The following is a 23549-nucleotide window of genomic DNA, read 5'->3' as shown; positions in this document are numbered from 1 at the left end:
AAAACAATTACTTCAGGTTAGTTATTAATCAAAGTACACAGGATCATCTTATTTTAAACACCTAAGTAAAGCAGTTTTTAAATGGAGTGTTGACAAGAAAAATACTGGTACATAAAAAAGAAGGGCACATACAGCCCAAATCAAGTCTAAGGACTTGCAGGTTGTGGTGAAAATGCTAGGGCTCTCACTAACTAATGCTGCTAAAAAGCATGATTTTACGGCTGTTGCTAAATTAGTTGAACATGTTGGATACTCTGGTTTATAGTCTCAACAGAGCCACTGACGACTGTTTAATAGTCACATCTTTTTAGACGCCTTTGTTTGGGAGAGCCCCACCTTGTCATGCTTGCCTCTCCCAAACCTGCATGAACTCGAGAGACTGATTCAGTTTGTTAGATTCAGCCCTGGTGGTAGAGACAAAAAGTCTAGATTCTCGTATATTTAAGTAAAGTAAATCTGTAGATGTAGAGGTCTCAATGAAAATGTTATGTCAGTGCAGTAGTGCTATAATAAGACCTGTCATTAGATTAAAGTCAGGCATATAAAAACTGGAATACAATGGGCATTTCCATTCCTGCCAGTCCACACCTGGATTCATGGGACATAAACAAAGATACACTGTACAGGGAATTTAGCAATCCACGGGAGCTAACAAAAATAATGACCGAAAGGAATACAAACTACATGTATCAATAATATAGGCCTGTGTTGAATAGCACCTAACCAACTGCCCTGCTTGGGCCTGCCTGACAATTCTCTAAACCAAGGGGGATAACTTGGGCATGTCACCCACAAAGTGTCTTGACAGCCCTGCCAGCTCCCTTCAATTCCAGGAGAACTGTAATTAAATTTTACACATTATTTACTACATATAAAACAACTCTATAATCTAAGGCCTGCTTTTCAATTTTCTTTTAAAATAACTTACAAATAACAACACAGAGGAAACGCATCAGCTGACACTGGCACATGATACACAAACCATTTTGTCACCTGTTTGAATGGGATACTAAATATGAAGCCGGGCAGAGGTAAATTAATACTTGCATGAAAACACAATACTGAAGATCTAGGCTCCTTTGAATATGACTGTACATGCAAAACAATAATGACACAGCACTTCTTAGTGCTCTTAAATACATTCTCTGTATCCCAGGACAATACATATTATCAATAGCACACAATAGTCCCAGTGCGACTCTCATTACCTTGACAAAACACGTTCCTGACAAATTCCTCAGGTAGACCACATAACGTGTGGGTGAAGGTCACTTTGTATTGACTTAAGGTTTGCAGAATGACTGGTCACTGTATGTGTTGCCTTGAGGCCTGTAGGATGAAACTTCACTAATGTGTTGCCTTAACACCTGCCAGATGATGGGTCCCTGTTTGCATTGCCTTAAGGCAATGACTGGTCACTGTTTGTATTGCCTTAAGGCCTGCAGGATGACTGGTCACTGTTTGTGTTGCCTTAAGGCATGCAGGATGACGAGTCACTAATGTGTTACCCTAAGGGCTGTAGGTTGATGGGTCACTGTTTGTGTTGCTTTAACGCTTGCTGAATGACAGTTCATTGTTTGTGCTGCCTTAATGCCTGTAGGATGACGGGCTACTGCTTGTGTTGCCTTAAGGCCTGTAAGATGACCGGTTACTGCTTGTGTTGCCTTAAGGCCTGTTACTGCTTGTGTTGCCTTAAGGCCTGTAGGATGATGGGTTACTGCTTTTGTTGCCTTAAGGCCTGTAGGATGACAGGTTACTGCTTGTGTTGCCTTAAGGCCTGTAGGATGATGGGTTACTGCTTTTGTTGCCTGAAGGCCTGTAGGATGACGGGTTACTGCTTGTGTTGCCTTAAGGCCTGTAGGATGACGGGTTACTGCTTATGTTGCCTTAAGGCCTGCAAAAAGACTTTCTTGGTCTCTTCCATCATCTCAGTGTACATCCTCAGATCTTCCTCTTTGGCCTTCAGAGTGCTCTGTAAGGCTGCCTTCAGAGCTTCATTCTCATCCTTCTGGATAGACAAGCTGAAATATACACCAGTAGATAATGTAAGACTTTCTGAACCAAAACCAAAACACACACAAATATGGTAAGGCTGTCTGTATCAAAACTATAACACCATTAGACATGGTAACACTGTCTATACCAAAGCACTAAAACACAAGCAAATATGGTAAGATTGTCTGAACACCAACAGGACATGGTAGTAGAAAATGTCACAGAGTTGCACTGACTGATACACAGAAATAAAACAATCAGGACAAGACTACCTGACAATTTCAGAGTATTTGTGGTAAAGTCATCTATAAAATGCAACACTTTCTTAAAGGCAAACAACATTAATTCTTTACACTGCATTTCAACTCATTTACTTTTACATTTGATTGATGCTTACCAACATGCTGAAGGATAGTTTATGGTGATGGGAGTCAAGTCGATTGGTTACAGAAAGTGAAGTAAACCACAGTCCTTAGTCAGGAAGCTGATGAACCTCCGGACTGGAGTTCCAGTCAAAATAGTTGTATTTGAACATGCATCCTCATTTGCCAAGGGCCTTCTCGTCCCAGCCGACCAGGACTTAAACCATCTGAGCCAGTGACAGGTCTCACATCCTAAATTACGCTTTTACATGTATTAAATCTCAATTTTGAACATGTGGTATATTTACCTCATTCTCAGAATTCAACATGCTTTTTAATGAAACTGACCCTTAATTTAAGGGCTAGCTGGACTGCCTGATCACAGATTGACTCACCTGATCTGCAGCTCTTCTAGGTTATTCTCATCCAGAAGATCAGAGTCATCTAGATTACTCAAGCTGACAGATCCAATCACCTTAGCACCAGACTTCTTCTTTCCACCTGTAATACATGGAGCAGAACACAAACATCCCTTAATGAGACATAACATCAATCACAGCAAAAAAGATTCAAAATTTCATTACATATAACAGAGGACTTCAGCAGATGTAATATTTTAGCTCAAGTAGAACAGAACAAGCACTGCACAAAAAGTGGTGTCACTTTGCATTTAGGCCTCTCATTGGTTGCATGGCTTATGTTACCAGATAGGATACAAAAATTTGAATAACTTGTCCCAGCTAAAAATCAAAATACATATAATTCTGGTACTGTACACATACATAGACTAGAGTACACAACACGTGTTTCTTTGTGTACCTAGTTTGTTTGAGTTGTTCTGATCCAGTTTCAGTGCAGCTTTCCCCAACTGTTTCTCTAACTGAACAGTCTTTCTCTTGTGCTGCATCAGTTCCCCCTGACTAGCACTCAGCTGTTCACAAGATTCATCAAGTCTGAAACAATGGACAGAAAAAGCATACAATCACCAGGACACGCACTGTATATGGTAAGAGAATAACATACTGACTTTACATGCGGCCCTCCCCTACATGTAACAAGGACAATGTTTACACTCCCAAACAAAGAATATCACAAGCAAGATAAACGCCATCAAAGTCTTTAAACTGGAAAGTTGTGTGAGCAGTATTGTGTGAATGGATCACTACCAAAGGTTCTGAAGTACCTGATGTTCCTGATAAATCAAAAGGGTCCGACACAAATACTCAACAAGAAACAAACAACTCAAGCTTCCATCTGAAAGAGTTGAGGCAATACAACTGATCATTATTTACAACAAAAAAAAAAGATTCTGACTATATTACTGGTCATAGGAAGGCCCTGTTTTTAACAAAGACTAAAGGATGTGCTTTTTAATAATCTGCAGACCAAATCCTTAAGTTGTATTTTCTTTAAGTAACCATACATGTACATGTACTGATTATCAGTGAGCAGGACTACTTTGAACTTTTCTTCCCATACAAAGACTGCTAGATCTTATCTCTTCCACAGAACCTCAACAAACTCCCTGATTGTGAAAAAATACCACACTAACAATCCTGAAGCCTTACCGTCTCTGGAGAAGTTGGACTAACTCTGTGAGCTTATCTCTTTCAACAGTCGCCACCTGTGCTAGAGTTCTGTATTCCTGACATTCACTTTGTAACTCTGACAGCAACTTTTTGTCTATCATATTCCTAAAACATACAATATCATATGATACCATTTTACTGCCCAAATTAATTCGTGGATATTTACTGGACAATACTGCATAGAAAATCGGGGATTACTGACCAGACACACCCATTTTGGTTAAAGGATGAATGTCTGTTTCGACGAATAGATTCATCAACTTTTCATTCCAAGTGGTAGTTTTTAACACCAAAGTGGAAAGGAGCCAAAAAGTGATACAAGTTTCCAGGAATTATTGAAATATCACTGAAATATACAATTCATGACCACAGAGTTAAAACAAGCATGCATACTTACGTGGTAGATGGAGGTCGACTTGACCTTCTAGAGGCTGCCCTAGCACTGTCTTGTACCTGGTGAGACGTGGCACTTAAACTGGATTGAGCTCTCTCTGACAATCTACAATAGATAATTTATTCATTTGATTATTGTTTATCGCAATCCTCATGGAATTTTCATGATTCCAGAACCAGAAAGAACCAGAGTGACCAGAGGAAGTCACCACACTCTGCCAGGTAAAGTCACAGGTGAGTCAACTGGACCTGCAAGCCACCACACTCTGCCAGGTTAAGTCACAGGTAAGCGAGCAGGACCTGGAAGCCACCACACTCTGCCAGGTAAAGTCACAGGTAAGCGAGCAGGACCTGGAAGCCACCACACTCTGCCAGGTAAAGTCACAGGTAAGTGAGCAGGACCTGGAAGCCACCACACTATGTAAGGTAAAGTCACAGATGAGCAGATTTGACCTGGAAGCCACCACACTATGCCAGCTAAAAGTCACAGTTAAGCGAGCAGGACCTGGAAGCCACCACACTCTGCCAGGTAAAGTCACAGAGGAGCAGATGTGACCTGGAAGCCACCACACTGCGCCAGGTTGTCACAGATGAGTATGTGTGACCTGGAAGCCACCACACTATGCCATGTAAAGTCATGTGTGAGCAGGTGTGACCTGGAAGGTACGACATTATGTCAGTTCAAGTCGCAGGTGAGCAGGTGTGACCCGGAAGCCACTACACTATGCAAGGTGAAGTCACAGATGAGCAGGTGTGACCTGGAAGCCACCGCACCATGCCAGGTTGTCACAGATGAGCATGTGTGACCTGGAAGCCACCACACTATGCCAGGTAAAGTCACAGGTGAGCAGGTACAGACTGGAAGCCAGCACACTACGCCAGTTTAAGTCACAGGTGCGCGAGTAAAACCTGTCACCTACAGAAATTCTCCCTGTATCTCATTCCTCTGTCCACAAATTACTCTGTACTCTAAGCAAAGATATATTTGTATAGTCTAACATTACTTTTCTTCATCACACCTAGTCAAGTGTCCAGCTATCAGAAGCACAGGAGTACTTACCTGGATGGTGGAGGACTGACGGACTGCATCACCATCTCGTTAGCACCAGATGATGTCACTGGTCGATTCTCACCACTGGCAGCTGATTGGCTAAACAATGCTCCTACAGCATTCAACTGGTTTCGCTGTATGTGCTAGCACCAAAAATATATGTATTTAAATAGCTAAGTTAAAGTTATTCACATAAGTTTATGCATGAAATCAAGCAGGCCCATGAGCTGGTATCTCCAGCAGTTCTGCTGTTTTACACTGAGCTAACTATTCCTTAAATAAGTAAGGCAACGTTTTAATGTTACACATATTTCATTTTGGTGACAGCAATTACATGTAACTTCACAGTTGGCATCAGCCACAGCAATAAGGCTTACATTCAGTTTGAACCACAATACCTGAACACTACATTTAATACAAAGCAGAGTACTGAACGTAACTTTCAGCTTTAACCATTACCATTACATTCACTTTGAACCACAGTACCTGAACACTACATTTAATACGAAGGAGAGTACTGAACGTAACTTTCAGCTTTAACCATTACCATTACATTCACTTTGAATCACAGTACTTGAACACTACATTTAATACGAAGGAGAGTACTGAACGTAACTTTCAGCTTTAACCATTACCATTACATTCACTTTGAACCACACTACCTGAACACTACATTTAATACAAAGCAGAGTACTGAACGTAACTTTCAGCTTTAACCATTACCATTACATTCACTTTGAACCACAGTACCTGAACACTACATTTAATACGAAGCAGAGTACTGAACGTAACATTCAGCTTTAAACATTACCATTACATTCAGTTTGAATCACAGTACTTGAACACTGCATTTAATACTAAGCAGAGTACTGAACATAACATTCAGCTTTAACCATTACCATTACATTCACTTTGAACCACACTACTTGAACACTACATTTAATACAAAGCAGAGTACTGAACGTAACTTTCAGCTTTAACCATTACCATTACATTCACTTTGAACCACAGTACCTGAACACTACATTTAATATGAAGGAGAGTACTGAACGTAACTTTCAGCTTTAACCATTACCATTACATTCAGTTTGAATCACAGTTCTTGAACACTGCATTTAATACGAAGCAGAGTACTTAACGTAACTTTCAGCTTTAACCATTACTATTACATTCACTTTGAACCACACTACCTGAACACTACATTTAATACGATGCAGAGTACTGAACGCAACAATCAGCTTTAACCATTACCATTACATTTAGTTTGAACCACAGTACCTGAACACTACATTTAATACGAAGCAGAGTACTGAACGTAACATTCAGCTTTAAACATTACCATTACATTAAGTTTGAACCACAGTACTTGAACACTACATTTAATACGAAGCAGATTACTGAACATAACATTCAGCTTTAAACATTACCATTCAGTTTCCGGGAGAGTACCGATCATTAAATTCATGAGTAAGCCATAAGCTTTACCCTTCAGCTTTATATTCAGAATGAATCTAAGCCAGGATTTTAAATTCAGCATAAAGCTAAGCCATAAGCTTAGCATTCAGCTTGAGTCTTGAAGATTAAGTCAGATTCAGATAGAACAGTCTTACATTCAGCCCATGTCAGAGTGTTAAACCTTACACTCAGCCCATATCAGAGTGTTAAACCTTACACTCTGCCCATGTCAGAGTGTTAAACCTTACATTCAGCCCATATCAGGGTGTTAAACCTTACATTCTGCCCATATCAGAGTGTTAAAACTTACATTCTGCCCATGTCAGAGTGTTAAACCTTACATTCAGCCCATACCAGAGTGTTAAACCTTACATTCAGCCCATATCAGAGTGTTAGACCTTACGTTCAGCCCATGTCAGAGTGTTAAACCTTACATTCAGCCCATATCAGAGTGTTAAACCTTACATTCTGCCCATGTCAGAGTGTTAAACCTTACATTCAGCACATATCAGAGTATTAAACCTTACATTCTGCCCATATCAGAGTATTAAACCTTACATTCACCCCATGAAATGAATCTAGTTGATCTACTGAACAGTTAAGCATAATGAATAAGTAAAGTACATGTAGCTCCAAAGAAATTCATTTTGGTATCTCAATAAAACTTGCCCTGCACTAAAAATGAAATACCCTAAATGACCCTAATTTTGCCCACAAAAGTGCATTTTTAAAGATAAATAATTGTCACAAAATATTATTTTTAGTGCTGAAACTTTCCAGTAGAGTAACATCCCATGTTTCAAGCAACTCTCAAAACACCTTTCTAAATCAATAGACCTCTCAGAATCAGGAAAAGTAAAATAGTTAGTCATAGATAAAATTTATGGTCATTTAGGGTAACTGAAGTCAAAATGTTGAGATTGTCAAAATGAGTGTCTTGGGAGTTACTTATTTTATTGCAATGAACCTTTATTACACATATGCTACAGATAAGGGACCTACAGGCATAAATACGCTTAAAAAATTAGATGACACTCTTCTAAAATTAAAACAGAGCATACTGTATACACCTGAGGATTTGTGTGTACATCTAAGTTCCCAAAAGCAAGCGCACATGGGGGACTTAAATTTATTTATTTATTTATTTATTTGACTGGTGTTTTACGCCTTACTCAAGAATATTTCACTTATACAACGGCGGCCAGCATTATGGTGGGTGAGCTATTGAAGTAAACCTGACACAGGCTGATGAGAAATAAATGTATTAACTTCATTCAAATTCATTCCTCTTGTGGAAGAGCTGAAATAATTACTTTACTCTAGAATGTTTGGCCAATTTATATGTAGGCCTACATCTACTTGTATATCAAGTAGTCCTAACTACAAAGGAAAGGATCTCTGTACATGTAGGCCTACGTCTTTTCTTCATCCCCTTTCACTCGATCAATGTCACACTTTCCAGGTGTATTACTGGTGACCCAAAATAGTGAAGTGTTGATTATTTGAAAAAAAAGTGTTGTGCGGTACCACAAACTTGGAAGGTCGGAAGTAACGTACTCTATCTGACAAAAAATATCTGTAGTATTGTGTAGATAACATTTAGCTAGGACCATATTACATATTCTCACATTTAGTTTCAGCTGTTGTACTTCTTCCTCCAGGATCTTCACTTTGGCCTCTTTCTCGGTCACAATAGCTTTGAGTTGCTCCACAATATTGTTATCCTGTTGTGTTTTCATTGCCAATTCCTTCAGCTTCTCCTGTTGCCTGTCTCCCTTCTCCTTCTGGTTTTTACTGGAGTCCTCCAGCAGGGACTTGAGTTGCTGTAATTGTTGCTGGAACCAAAAAACACTCATTAATGTATAGCCAATTGTAACGAGAAACACAACAGATTTAATCAAAATTACACAAATAGCTAATTGGTACGCACTTAGATTAGACTGTTACTGGAAGTAAGATAGCAATACAGACAAAAGATATAAATTTAGAGGCATGTCTAAAAAATTTAGTAAGCCTCATCTGCAGTAATTTAGACAGCATATTCATAATACAGCATATTAATAAATCGTTTAAAGCACCACTCTAAATTCATACTAAAGTTTGAAAAAATGACTGATGTGCGGACACAATCTACAGTAATTAATGGACATGCAACCTTTAGCATGTACTATTCTGAAAAGTCAATCTGAAATGCACTTGCAGAACTTGAAAATCCCACTGATAATCAAACTTGACAAACCTAATGAACCTCCCCAAACATCATTATTTAAGACCTGATTTCAATGCATCTATTAGTTCTCCCCAAACTTACCATTAAAGTCGTCCTCAGTTCATGACCTAGCAGTTCCTGTGAATATACCCAAACTTACCAATAAAGTTGTCCTCAGTTCATGATCCAGCAGTTCTTGTGTACATACCCAAACTTACCAATAAAGTTGTCCTCAATTCATGATCCAGCAGTTCTTGTGAACATACCGAAACTTACCATTAAAGTTGTCCTCAGTTCATGATCCAGCAGTTCTTGTGTACATACCCAAACTTACCAATAAAGTTGTCCTCAGTTCATGATCCAGCAGTTCTTGTGAACATACCCAAACTTACCATTAAAGTTGTCCTCAGTTCATGATCTAGCAGTTCTTGTGAACATACCCAAATATACCATTAAAGTTGTCCTCAGTTTATGATCCAGCAGTTCTTGTGAACATACTCAAACTTACCATTCAAGTTGTCCTCAGTTCATGATCTAGAAGTTCTTGTGGCCAAACCCAAACTTACCATTAAAGCTGTTATCAACTCATCATCATGGTGACCTTTGTCCAGCAATGTCTGTTTTTGCTGCTTGAGGGCTTTCACTTCATTGGACAAAACCTTGTTTCTAAGGCAAAAAATAAAGTAAGATCATAATGCAATGGTGAATACAATAAAAGGATCCAAGAACAAATTTATTTACATAGAATATTTCAGAAATAGCAAATTATTTTTTCATTAATAACGACAACATACCTAGCTTTTGAAGCATCTAATTTCTGTTTCAGTGTGCTATTATCTTCCTCCAAGGCTTGGACTTCTGCAGCAGCTCTCTGAATGAAAGCAAACAGGTGATCTCAAATCCACAGTTCTCAAATCCACAGTTCTCACAATGGTCAGGGGTTTGCATGATGATCAAGCAAAGCATCATGCACTTCAATAAACTTTGGAAAGTTTATTCACAATATACTAAAAACAGATGACTACCTCAGGGTGAATTAGATGACAAGTTTTTAACAATAACACAACCCAAATGCATAAACCTCTGAATGAACTGACAAGTCATAATGTTGATGTCTTCATATTTAGACAATGGTTTATTTATCACCTTCAGGAGACAGGAAATATTAAAACCTCAACAAAGTGAACTTTCGAGTTTGTATTTTTTTGCAGTTTGCTAAGTTTACTAATGCATCAAAGTTTTAAATTTATACATCAAATCTATGCAACAGAAATATACTAGTAGCTGCCTTTAATGACTACAACAGGTTTCTTTGAAAAGTTTGATCTGAATAATCTAATAGCAGCTATTCGCAAGTGTTTCACATGTCAACATAACGTAATAGGTTCCAATTAGTAGTACATTCTGCACCCCATTTACCGTAAAAAACAGTTATGCATAATTTAACCTTGCTGCAATTCTCTCGCCCAGGAGATAGGCTCACTGTGCACATAAACTCAGTCTGATGCACTGCTGGCAAATCAGGACATACAAATAATGAATGACACAACACACAAGTGACTTCATGATTCATTGGTCAGTGATTACAACATACCTCCTGGGCCTCTTTCCGTTCTCTCTCCAGCTTCTTGAGCTGATCACGTTGTCGGCCATCCGCCGTCTGTTTTCTGTAGGTCCTTGACCCCATCATCTCCTCTTCAAGGTCATAGTCACTAGTTTGACATTCCACTTTACTCTTCAACTCTGTTACCTGAACAAAGACAAACACCACCATTCACCTTTGGCTGACGGAAACTGGAGTGCCAATTAAGTGACAGATACAGGGCAACGTGACTGGATGGAAACCGGAGGCCAAGCAAACTGACAGTAACATGAGGGCCAAGCAACTGACAGTAACGAGTGCCAAGCAACTGACAGTAACATGAGGGCCAAGATTCTGATGGCAACCAGACGGCCAAGTAAATGAAAGTAACATGAGGGCCAAGCACCTGACAGTAGCATGAGGGCCAAGCAACTGACAGTAGCATGAGGGCCAAGCAACTGACAGTAGCATGAGGGCCAAGCAACTGAAGGCAACCAGATAGCCAAGTAAATGACAGAAACTGGAGGGCCAAATAACTGACAACAAGCGGAGGGCCAAGTAACATGAACGGAAGTGCCAAGTAACGAATGGAAAGTGAATGGTCAAGTACGTGGTAAAAATCCAATGTACACTTACCACTATGTTTTCTTATGGATATACAACTTCTTGGGGGTTTCCATGTAGTTACTAACACCATTATTAAGTGATATTAACGCCTTGGTCTCTGTTTAGGCTGGGTTTAAATCTCATAATCTGGAGGGGCTTCCTGGAATTTTCACTTTTTCCATAGTAGTTAATTGGAATTTAGAGTACAGACTGTATTCCAATTGATGGAGTGGGAGACGTTTTCTTCTATGTGTTCAGACATGGCTGATTTGGAATCTGATTTTTTCATGAAAGTCTTGTCACTATAATTCACAGTTATATTACTGGGAAATGATTTCCTCTTTCTCTGTGCCGCTTTGAGCTCCTGTCTTAAAGGAAGACATGGTTTCTAAACTCTTTCACTTAGGCTGAAATTCAGAAATTTACCTTCTTCTGGAGAGTGAGTATTTGTTGCGCTCTTCCTCTCCAGTTACTGTTTCCATTGAGTAAAGATTGTATATTAACAGCATCTCCAATCTCTTGATTTAACACCTGTAGAATATAAATAAGTAAGTATTGTTAAATCTTCATGACATCCTCACTCTTGATTTAACACATGTAGACTAAAAACAGGTAAGTATTATTAAATCTTCAAGACATCCCCAATCTCTTGATTTAACACCTGTAGACTATAAACAGGTAAGTACTGTTAAATCTTCAAGACATCCTCAATCTCTTGATTTAACACCTGTAGACTATAAACAGGTAAGTATTGTTAAATCTTCAAGACATCCCCAATCTCTTGATTTAACACCTGTAGACTATAAACAGGTAAGTATTGTTAAATCTTCAAGGCATCCCCAATCTCTTGATTTAACACTGTAGACCATAAACAGGTAAGTATTGTTAAATCTTCCCAGTGTCCTTAATGTTTTCAGTTTAGCTCTTACTATCTCTCTTCTACTTTATAGAATATACAGTATGCACCTTAAATATAGTGGATTCGAGTTGTCAACACAGCCTCCAGCAAATGTGGGATAAATAGCTATCTTCTACTCTGTACACTAGAAATCGAAATTATTGAATCAGTTTATCTTATACGCTCTCTTTTACCTTGTTTCAGACACACTATGGTAATTTCAGTATATTAAGTTTCCTCAATACACATGCTTGCACAAAGGAATCGTTTTGTCTTGGATTAGCCACAATGTCTTTAGATTTATAGCAATAGTGGAATCACATCATTTTAGACAGGCAGTATCAGTTGTTTTAGAGACACTCTGGCAATAGTACGATCATTTTGACTTATATTTGATTGTTTGTCTCATCACTCTCTGGTCTATTTGTCTGAGTATATTTATTGTGCTTCATTACTGGAATGTCGTATTACTTTTGGCATTTATTTATTTACTTATTTTAGTGGCATTTAATGCTGCTTATTTGACCCTGAACAACACTTGTTTTACACAACTCCTAGTTGTATTATTGGGAAATGATTCCCTCTTTCTCTACCTTCTGGGCCACTTTGAGCTCCTGCCTGAGAGTGAGACACTGGTTTCTGAACTCTGTTACTTTGGCTTCAGCTTGTCTCAGTTTGTCTTGTAAGACCTTGGCTTCAGCCTCATCTGGTACCTATTTAAAGGAGGCAATGAAAAAAAAATTCACAGAAAATAAATAAGGCACACTTTGTGGAAGGAAATAAGTACAGCTCTTGTGATAGGGTTGGCTTTAGGTTACCAAAGACCTCTCAATGAAACAAATGAATAGAGTTCTTGTGATTGGGTTGTCTCCTGGTACACAATGACTTCTAGATGAAACACATGGATAGAATTCTTGTGATTGTGTTCTCTCTAAGTCCATATATAATGATCATATATATTTCACATTTTTTACCTGTTCTTCATCTACCAGTCCCTTCACACACTGGTTACTATTCCCTTTTTTAGATTTGGGCTCCCCTGGCGTATGTGAATCCAGAAGCTGCAAATGACAAAATCACAAAACTTCACCAGATTCTGCATATCAGATTATCTGCATTTAATTCTGATCCCTTAACACACAATTCTTGGTTGTTTGGTTAGAGTTATTATCACAAGGCCTAAATGACAAAACACATGTACACACTGTTGCACGTACCTTGTTCTGGAGTTCCTGACATTTCTTCCCAAGTTGTTTCCCTTTGGTTTTCTCAGACTCTAGCTCAGCTGTCAACTCACGGACTTTTTTGGACAGTTCTACTATCTTCGTGGCTGCAGTTTCATTGGTTACACCAGCTGTGCAGTAGAAATGTAACACATCCATGAACAGTTAACTTTTAAAATTGATGTAAATGATATGTACAGGTGCTCCATACAGCCCCCTCAACTTAATCTACTCTGTTCACCATCATATTTTGTATGACAATCCTCTTTATAGTAGGTCCCTATGTAACACAGGTAAAGCACATCTTTTGCCATAGACTTCAGTTCTAAGGTCAGAAACTCTTGCTGATTTATTTAAAGACCATTTTCTGAATTAACCATTCTCAAAACTTTCTTAAGTGTTAAATGACAAATACTCACTCCCACAAAAACTGATATGTCAGAGTAAATACTTAAGACAACCATCATGATCATGTAAAATAAAGATCCACATAATGTAATAAGAATACAGATTACCTGTCACTGGGATTTTTTCTGCCTCCTTCTTTTTACGCAACTGTCTTAGTTCAAAGTCTCGTTCACTAAGCAACTTGTAAAGCCTTCCATTTTCATCCTTTAGTTCCTGTCCATGGATAATGACATGAGTTATGAGTACATGACAGAAGCATTTCCTGGAAACAGTTCAAAATTGGAATGTTGTTTTAGTTTTGGCAAAGTACATATAAGTTAACTTTTTTCCTCCTTTTCTGAAGAATGGATTCTATTACATGTGAAAGTTATTTTAGAGGTTATGTATTAAAGAATTAGAGAACTCCTGATTTACTCTTCAAATAAATTTTGAATTTAACTGATTTACTTTAAACATTTATTGGCTAATATTTCTTTAAAAAATTACAATTATGACTTTAGTTTAACAAAAAATTGACAAAGTGTTTTTGCAGTGGGTAGGTAGGGTTACCCCAAACAAACAGCTTTTTAATTTGTATGCCTTCATACCCACAGAATTTATCTTGAGCTAAAGGACTGGAGATGTGCTTCCAAAACATACATTACAGATAATCGCAGTACTTCCAAACTTTAAAACTCTCAAAGAAAGTTCTTACCCTGATTTGATTGTTTAAGTGGTCTACTAATTCTTCAGATAAGAAACTGCCAGATTTGGAGGGGTCAGACAGCTGAAAATACAAGGTCCAACATCAGCTCAAGTAAGTCTTGACTTGTTTGCTTACACATTCTATGTTTACTACACCATATAAAGTGCTGAAAGTGAATTTTTAAACCAATTTTATATGAGCATAAAACCAAAGTGAAAGTGAATGCACATGTATTAGGTAAGAAATGGGTATACTTGATAGAAAACCCAAGGAAAAGACTGTAACAATTGTGATCTTAATAAACACAAACCAATTCATATGTCTTGTTTTAGGCATACAATGACAGATGGAGAAAGCATGTGGGGTGGGGGTTGGGGGGGGGGTTGAATGCCACTTTACAGGAAACTTTTTGATGTAAAACTACACTTGAACATGTTATTCTTGAATCAAAGTGCAAGTGTTAAGGGATTGAGCTTTCCAGTAACAACACTGGTACTACTTGGCCTATAAATGTCTTTGCACAGGGCAGTTCTAACATTGTACAGTTTGATAATGCAGGTGAGACAATCTGTCAGATCTTGTACAGAGGATGAATACTCTTTTCCAACAATCTATCAGATCTTGTACAAAGGGTGAATACTCTTTTCCAACAAATCTGTCAGATCTTGTCCAGAGGATGAATACTCTTTTCCAACAAATCTATCAGATCTTGTCCAGAGGATGAATACTCTTTTCCAACAATCTATCAGATCCTGTACAGAGGGTGAATACTCTTTTCCAACAATCTATCAGATCTTGTACAGAGGATGAATACTCTTTTCCAACAAATCTATCAGATCTTGTACAGAGGATGAATACTCTTTTCCAACAAATCTATCAGATCTTGTACAGAGGATGAATACGCTTTTCCAACAATCTATCAGATCTTGTACAGAGGATGAGTACTCTTTTCCAACAAATCTATCAGATCTTGTACAGAGGATGAATACTCTTTTCCAACAAATCTATCAGATCTTGTACAGAGGATGAATACGCTTTTCCAACAAATCTATCAGATCTTGTACAGAGCATGAATGCTCTTTTCCAACAAATCTATCAGATCTTGTACAGAGGATGAATACTCTTTTCCAACAAATCTATCAGATCTTGTACAGAGCATGAATACTCTTTTCCAACAATCTATCAGATCTTGTACAGAGGGTGAATACTCTTTTCCAACACATCTTTCAGATCTTGTTCAGAGGATGAATACGCTTTTCCAACAAATCTATCAGATCTTGTACAGAGGATGAATACTCTTTTCCAACAAATCTATCAGATCTTGTACAGAGCATGAATGCTCTTTTCCAACAATCTATCAGATCTTGTACAAAGGGTGAATACTCTTTTCCAACAAATCTATCAGATCTTGTACAGAGGATGAATGCTCTTTTCCAACAATCTATCAGATCTTGTACAGAGGATGAATACTCTTTTCCAACACATCTTTCAGATCTTGTTCAGAGGATGAATACGCTTTTCCAACAAATCTATTAGATCTTGTACAGAGGATGAATACGCTTTTCCAACAAATCTATCAGATCTTGTACAGAGGATGAATACTCTTTTCCAACAAATCTATCAGATCTTGTACAGAGGATGAATACTCTTTTCCAACAAATCTATCAGATCCTGTACAGAGGGTGAATACTCTTTTCCAACAAATCTATCAGATCTAGTACAGAGGATGAATACTCTTTTCCAACAATCTATCAGATCTTGTACAGAGGATGAATACTCTTTTCCAACAATCTATCAGATCTTGTACAGAGGATGAATACTCTTCTCCAACAATCTATCAGATCTTGTACAGAGGGTGAATACGCTTTTCCAACAAATCTATCAGATCTTGTACAGAGGATGAATACTCTTTTCCAACAAATCTATCAGATCTTGTACAGAGGATGAGTACTCTTTTCCAACAAATCTATCAGATCTTGTACAGAGCATGAATGCTCTTTTCCAACAATCTATCAGATCTTGTACAGAGGATGAATACTCTTTTCCAACAAATCTATCAGATCTTGTCCAGACGATGAATACTCTTTTCCACCAATCTATCAGATCTTGTACAGAGGATGAATACTCTTTTCCAACAATCTATCAGATCTTGTACAGAGGGTGAATACACTTTTCCAACAAATCTATCAGATCTAGTACAGAGGATGAATACTCTTTTCCAACAAATCTATCAAATCTTGTACAGAGCATGAATGCTCTTTTCCAACAATCTATCAGATCTTGTACAGAGGGTGAATACTCTTTTCCAACAATCTATCAGATCTTGTCCAGAGGATGAATACTCTTTTCCAACAAATCTGTCAGATCTTGTACAGAGGATGAATACTCTTTTCCAACAATCTATCAGATCTTGTACAGAGGATGAGTACTCTTTTCCAACAAATCTATCAGATCTTGTACAGAGGATGAGTACTCTTTTCCAACAAATCTATCAGATCTTGTACAGAGCATGAATGCTCTTTTCCAACAATCTATCAGATCTTGTACAGAGGATGAATACTCTTTTCCAACAAATCTATCAGATCTTGTACAGAGGATGAATACTCTTTTCCAACAATCTATCAGATCTTGTACAGAGGGTGAATACTCTTTTCCAACAATCTATCAGATCTTGTACAAAGGGTGAATACTCTTTTCCAACAAATCTATCAGATCTTGTACAGCGGATGAACACTCTTTTCCAACAATCTATCAGATCTTGTCCAGAGGATGAATACTCTTTTCCAACAATCTATCAGATCTTGTACAGAGGGTGAATACTCTTTTCCAACAAATCTATCAGATCTTGTACAGAGGATGAATACTCTTCTCCAACAATCTATCAGATCTTGTACAGAGGGTGAATACTCTTTTCCAACAATGAAAATCAAGCTCCTTGTTAGACTCTTTCCAGACCTGCATTCACTGACCAATGATCACATCATGATTGTAGCATTTTATTTTCAATATTGCATTATTCATAATAATTCAATCAAATATAACCTAATTCATTATCAGATTTCACTAATAATTTCTAAACATGCTACAGAAATAACTATATTGTTTTTCACACCATGAGTTAACAACCAAATCTAAGACACATTCAGCCTGAACAGTTTATATACCGAACCTAACCTTTAGGTCTAGATGATCTTCCACACCAAATGCTGCTGACCCAGGGCCATCTGATGAAGCAACTCTGCTGTTCTTCTCTTCTTGCAACTGTTTTCTCCGCAAAAGCTTTCTCTGTTGCTGTTCTTGAAGGTTCTGAAATTGCTGCTTTAATGTTTCACTGCTGGCTGTGTCCATTTCCTCAAGCTGGCTGAAACAGGTTATATGAATTAAGTTACTAACATATTTGGGTACCTGTGTGTGTACAAGTAAGTATACATCTATATATAATTTAATTAATCCCAATTTTGGTACTTTGTTCGGAAACTGTTTGACAATGTTTTTAGTTAATAATATATGCTGCACATAGTGTGCACTTATCATACTGGCTGATGAGCATTTCCAATAAACACTGTATATTCTGGACTAGTCTACATAAACTGAAAGCATTTTATACTTTTGACTTGAAACAGAATTATATCTGCTGTACTCTTGTAGATGTAAGTAAATGCTCCCTAGACATCGCCAATGCCACCATAAATTTGTCGCAGGAGTAAAGCCAAATAGCAAGGCATCGATCCCGATCAGCCTAAAGCGACGCTGATTCCTGCCAATGTTTTGAATCAACCAAAATCTCTGATTTGTACCAGACCTCAAATAACATATGGGCATGTCCATTTTCCTGCCACTTTTCCCGGCGCATCAATTAAAGCATGTCAACATTCAGTTGTTTTTTGTTTTTTTCTAGTATTATAAATTTATGTGTTGAGGAACGATAAGGGGAATGCTTTTCAGATATTAAATGGTCTTGAAACAGTTCGAACATTAAATCATCACGCTACTCCCATTACCCATTGGTGTGCTGGTTTCGCAGCCAACTTTCACGTGACAAAGCAGCATGCAATGCACAAATCGCAGATTTGAATATTTCAAAATATCAGCTTGAATAAATTAATGGTGTTTAGGGCAATATCCTGGGAAGATGCTGTTGCTGTTGAGAGGTAGGGTTTGTTTGAACAGGAATAATGTATCAGGGTGACATCACTTAGGGTGAAGTCAGAACTATAAAACAAATCTCCACAATGGTAGGTATTACCACAAAATATTTAAATCCTCTTGCCTAGAGATAATTCCTACTGTTTCTTCCCTTGTTGGGACATGTAGCGTAGTCAGTGTATGGTATATCGACTGGAGAGCTCATGCAGTAAACACTAAAAAAACACTATACACACACTGACTTCCATGGCTGTTGAACTAGGGAACCCTTCCCTTAGAAAGTAAACTCAAAATGTAGTGTAAAATGACACCTGTTTCCTGATTTGTGCATAAAATAAAGGTGCATAATTGAAACAGAAAAATCAATCGAGGGACCATGCATCTTTCACCAAAAATACAATAATCTCTATTACATATATACCTGCAAAATAGACAAACAACGGTAAGGACATATGATCCCCAGAATAGTTTGCCATCTTTGACTCTGGCAGACTCATGTCCATACTTCTAAACCAAGGGTAGCCTTGAAATTTGTGCTTATTCAGATCTTTAAAGACAGGGGCCGTTATTACGCATTACAGATCCTTACCATGCATTGTCGAAAGTCAGGAGAAGGCTTTAATATGGCACTTCTGGTCAGTCCCAAATTGAAAGTCAAGAGCCTTTACGTGTGCATAAAGATACTGAATTTCATCTGACAAACTTTTATTTACTTTTTTTTTTAAGGTAATAAGTATGCTTGAAAATAGAATGAAATGGGACATTTAGAAGAGCTGTCTCACCACAGATATACAGCTCCAATAAAGTATGGCGATTACTGACAGTCTTAGGGCAACATGTTCTTTCATTGCGAAAACTACAGAATAGCACGCTGTAATGCGGTACTACTCGGTGATCAGATGTCGTGACGTTCAAATCGTCAGTTCTATGCTAGTTAACATTTAACGAGATGCTTTGTGGTGAAATACGCTTTCCAAGTAATAGCCTTGTGTAAAACAGAAAGGCAGATACACACCAACATAGCATACGTACCTGTTGTTGACAAATCTATATCGTGCTCTAACCGACATGAGCTACCATCGTCAAAACAAACATGACAGCTCTGGCATGTGGAAACACGCCTCACTGATTGGTTTAAATTTTTACCAATGACCGTCCAGTTTATAACCCATTCCCCGACCATACTCCTTACAGCGCATACGTCGCTTTCTGCCTCGTGCGTTACTTCGATCACAGCCACCAACAGACAAGACTGACCTTTGGAGCCTGTACGACGCACGTAGGCTTGATGAAACTTCACTGACCTCACTGATGTCCTTGGGCGAAACTATATAATCGGCATCCATTAATAAAGTAGTTTCATTTGTTGGTTAGAAGTATGCTGTACATACTTTAGATAAAGAACATGCCTCTGTATAAAGTATAGTTAAAGTAAAGGCTGAGACAGAGTTTTGTGTTTTCACTTCCTTCATCATCACCGTGACCTCAATGACCTCGGCGTACGTTGTTCAAGATTTCTGTGCAAAATTTCCTACTGGTGGCAGGGATGTACAGCGAAAAGTAGAGAGCGACGCATACGCTGTAATGGGTATGTCCCCGATCCCACGTGTACATGTAGCTGTCATTTCATACCTCAACGAGGCGACGTAAGTGCTCATTTGTTTGACAGTGCAAAATGAGCTGTGTGAACCGTCAAATCATTGGTCTCATATCGACCATAAAATTAATAATTTATTGTGATTAGTTAGATTCGCTCTGGAATCCATATTGTGTGCGTTCAGCTTTATTTTCTTGTAATTTTGTTTACTTGACTACGAACTGCGAACATTGATTGTGTATGTTACACGCGGCACTCCCAGCCCACCCATTAACTAGACCGCTGTAGTTGAAAAATCATGAAGAATGACCCTAATAAAATAAATAAATACATGCCTATGGGTAAATAATGCACTGGAGATCTTTAATTCTTTAAGATCTGAGCTGTGTGCAAAGGGTAAGTTGAGTAGTTCGAGGTGTATACCAATGGACACAGTGCGACAGGTCAGAATGTTGGTATGCCATAATGTAAATAGTCAGTCAGGTAAATACGCCACACGGCCAATATCTCTGCAGCCCAAAACCATCCTGTCGCTGAATACAAGAATGGCGATGTGCGGGATTCTGATTCCAAGAACTTTATCCAACCACGGAGGTAGAATATTCTACCTCCATGATCCAACCAAATGTGCATACGTATCTCATCGTGGAGCTCCAGGTAATTTAAACCCAGCCGTTTGGGAAGATGCAGAACCCAAGTCATCATTGACGACCATATAACTCTTCACCTATCCATTTTTAATTCTCTTTTAGGATACTTATCAGGCGTGCTGGGGTATGTCGCCGGACCCAGTGTCATTACTTTTCGAAGTTTGTGACTGACCCTCAACTCGCAAAACATACAGGCTGGAATATTACCCCGACGTGTACAATTTTTCACAGAACTCCAAACGTGCCAAGTTATTGTGATAAAGCATCTGAAACTCATTGCAGGAACTCCTTGAACAGCTCTGAACCTCTGGCAGTATGTCTTGTCCAGATGTGTACTTCGGCTTTAAATGCGGAATGACTTTTCTCTTTCCGAACTGCCAATCAAGAACACGCAATGGCAAGGAGGCGAATTTTTTAATGCCGTAACGTTGCGCTAGTGTGAAGCAGGACCTCAATCTTTTGTTACGCCAAAATATGATTGTCGCGCAACGCGTGCAGTGTTGCAGTGTATTCTGTTACCCTTCGATTCCTTTTTATTACATACAACGCATTGCTTGACTCTGTGCCAAGTGCACATTATCTAAGTCGTTAGATACCCCCCATTACGAGACAGAAGCGTTTGATTTCTGGACGGGTCTATTGTCGTTGTATGGGTGGATAGAGGTTGTTGTTTACATTGAATAAAGCAGACGACAAATATGAACAAAGAAACAAAATGGCGATTTTTTCTGTCGAAGCGAACGTTTATTTTAAAGGAGAAAAGTATCAAGTTACAGATGTTTTTAAGCCCATAGGCACGTTTGAATGTTACACAATAAGAGATAGTAATGGTTTCACGAAATTTTTTTTTTTTTTTTTTTTACATACGGACAATTGATAATTCTTCCTGCGAGTCTTTTTTTCAGCGGCCTCTCCTAAACGTCCCAGTTGACCACAAACCATGGTATGGCAATCAATCAGTGGGTCACAAAACGATCGGATCCATGATGTCTGATATTTCCCGCGATGCAAAACTTAGCCGCCGGTTCACGAATCACTGCGTCCGGGCTACGACAGCCACAGTTCTTGCTGATCCCAGGGTTTCTGTGATGGACGTTATGTCTGTGACAGGCCACCGCAATGAATCCAGTGTACGGAGTTATGTCACCAAATCGTCCGTTTCAAAACGCCGTGAAATCAGCACTACCCTGCATGCTTCAAGTGTGTTATCAGAAAATGCTGAAAGTGAAAAATCCGTTGAGTGTAAATACTCCCATGTCAGTCACGCCACTCCCAGTGCAAATGCCCGATGCTGTCGACTGTCGACCGTTTTTTTTTTATTATTATTACTGTTTATTCATGTTTTCTCTCCGCAAACGCTATTGTCTGATTGCCGCCAGTATATTGCCGCTGACCCAGATCTTCAAATTTGGTACATCATGTGACCTTTATGCATGAGTGTGACGCGTATATTTTACGCAAATGGTACGGCGCACTGAGTGAAACATGTGCACGGGGCTGGTTTAATGTACATGTAACTTTGTACAGATTGCGTCATTACAAATTTTAATTGTGATAGCCATCCATTGTATTTCACAATACTACAAACGCAAATCATAATTTATCCTCGTGATACCTTGAACATAAAAATTATAATATATTTATTTGCTTACTTATAATAAGCATGAACACATATCTATGATGCTGTTATTGTTTTGTTATTTATCAACATATGTTGAGAAATTAACATTGAATTGAAAATGTGAACTGAAGTGTTCCATTATTCCAACGTTCGTTACCCAGTGTTATTGAATTTGATACAGAGTACAACACGACCGCAAAGCATTTACACAAGCAAAACAAATAAAATTCAGTATCAAACTATTGTTAACCTAATTTTGTGTGTTTCAATTATTATTTTTTTCGTACGTAATTCAGACTTTAATTACGTTTAAACAGTTGAACTCCCCACTTTTGATTTCGTTTTGCTGATGCCAGAGGTTTCCAGCTCCTTTAGCTCTGTCAGACAGAGTTTGGGAAAACTTTTGACCTGCCCGAACTGTCGCTGCCAGCAACGAGCGACCTCCCCGGCTTGTCGCTGTTTGACACCGTGTCTGTCTTACCGAACCCTTATAACAGCGTCTTAGCTGAAAGCAGGACAATATGAAAGCAACCCAGCAGATGTTTTACTTTATAGTGCTATATTTTACAGTCGGAATTGTTTTCGAGAAACAAAGGTATTCTTTTTATTATTCCATTCTAGTCGTGAAGCACGTCCGTAATATTTAGCATCGCATTTTAACACCCCCTGTAAAACACATCATGGTTTCATCCAGAATTAGGTCACGCCCCATTAACACGTTCGGTTGGACGAAAACAACGTGTCAGGGAAAGTGGGGGCGTTTTCTGCTGTTAATCTATACCGCAATGGCGTTTTTGTTATAATTAGGAAAACATTTTGCTTCTACCAAGGTAATAAAATAGAAATAATGTTCGCGTCAGGGTAGTCTAACGGTAGTTTTACATCAAATCGATGTGAAAGAGTTTACAAATTTGACGTCTCAGGCTTCGCCTTCGACCAAAAACATAAACTCTTCCACATCGATTTGATGTAAAACTACCGTTAGACTACCCTGACGCGAACATTATTTCTTAATTAGTTTCTGCTGTAACGTCGTTGTCTTTATTGTGACGTCATATTGATCAGCTGGGAAACATTGG

At 38.4% G+C, this 23549-nt stretch overlaps 1 protein-coding gene across 1 annotated transcript; it reads right to left on the bottom strand.

Annotated features, from left to right (window-relative positions):
• Positions 1–1204: 1204 nt before the first annotated feature.
• LOC135481806 (coiled-coil domain-containing protein 13-like) lies at positions 1205–19694 on the bottom strand. The gene is made up of 18 exons (XM_064761526.1): positions 19635–19694; positions 17631–17817; positions 14466–14537; positions 13879–13984; positions 13358–13494; positions 13115–13201; positions 12734–12853; positions 11669–11773; positions 10649–10804; positions 9849–9925; positions 9621–9720; positions 8474–8680; positions 5400–5533; positions 4344–4445; positions 3926–4051; positions 3177–3310; positions 2753–2858; positions 1205–2021 (listed from the first exon to the last, which is right to left on the bottom strand). The coding sequence occupies exons 1-18, from the start codon at positions 19670–19672 to the stop codon at positions 1871–1873; spliced, it is 2145 nt and encodes a 714-aa protein (XP_064617596.1). The 5' UTR covers positions 19673–19694; the 3' UTR covers positions 1205–1870.
• Between the last annotated feature and the right edge of the window lie 3855 nt (positions 19695–23549).

Source organism: Liolophura sinensis, chromosome 1 (assembly GCF_032854445.1).
Source record: "Liolophura sinensis isolate JHLJ2023 chromosome 1, CUHK_Ljap_v2, whole genome shotgun sequence".
NCBI lineage: Eukaryota > Metazoa > Mollusca > Polyplacophora > Chitonida > Chitonidae > Liolophura > Liolophura sinensis.
The sequence above is the reverse complement of the archived record's forward strand: the minus strand, read 5'-3'. Positions and strand labels throughout refer to the sequence as shown.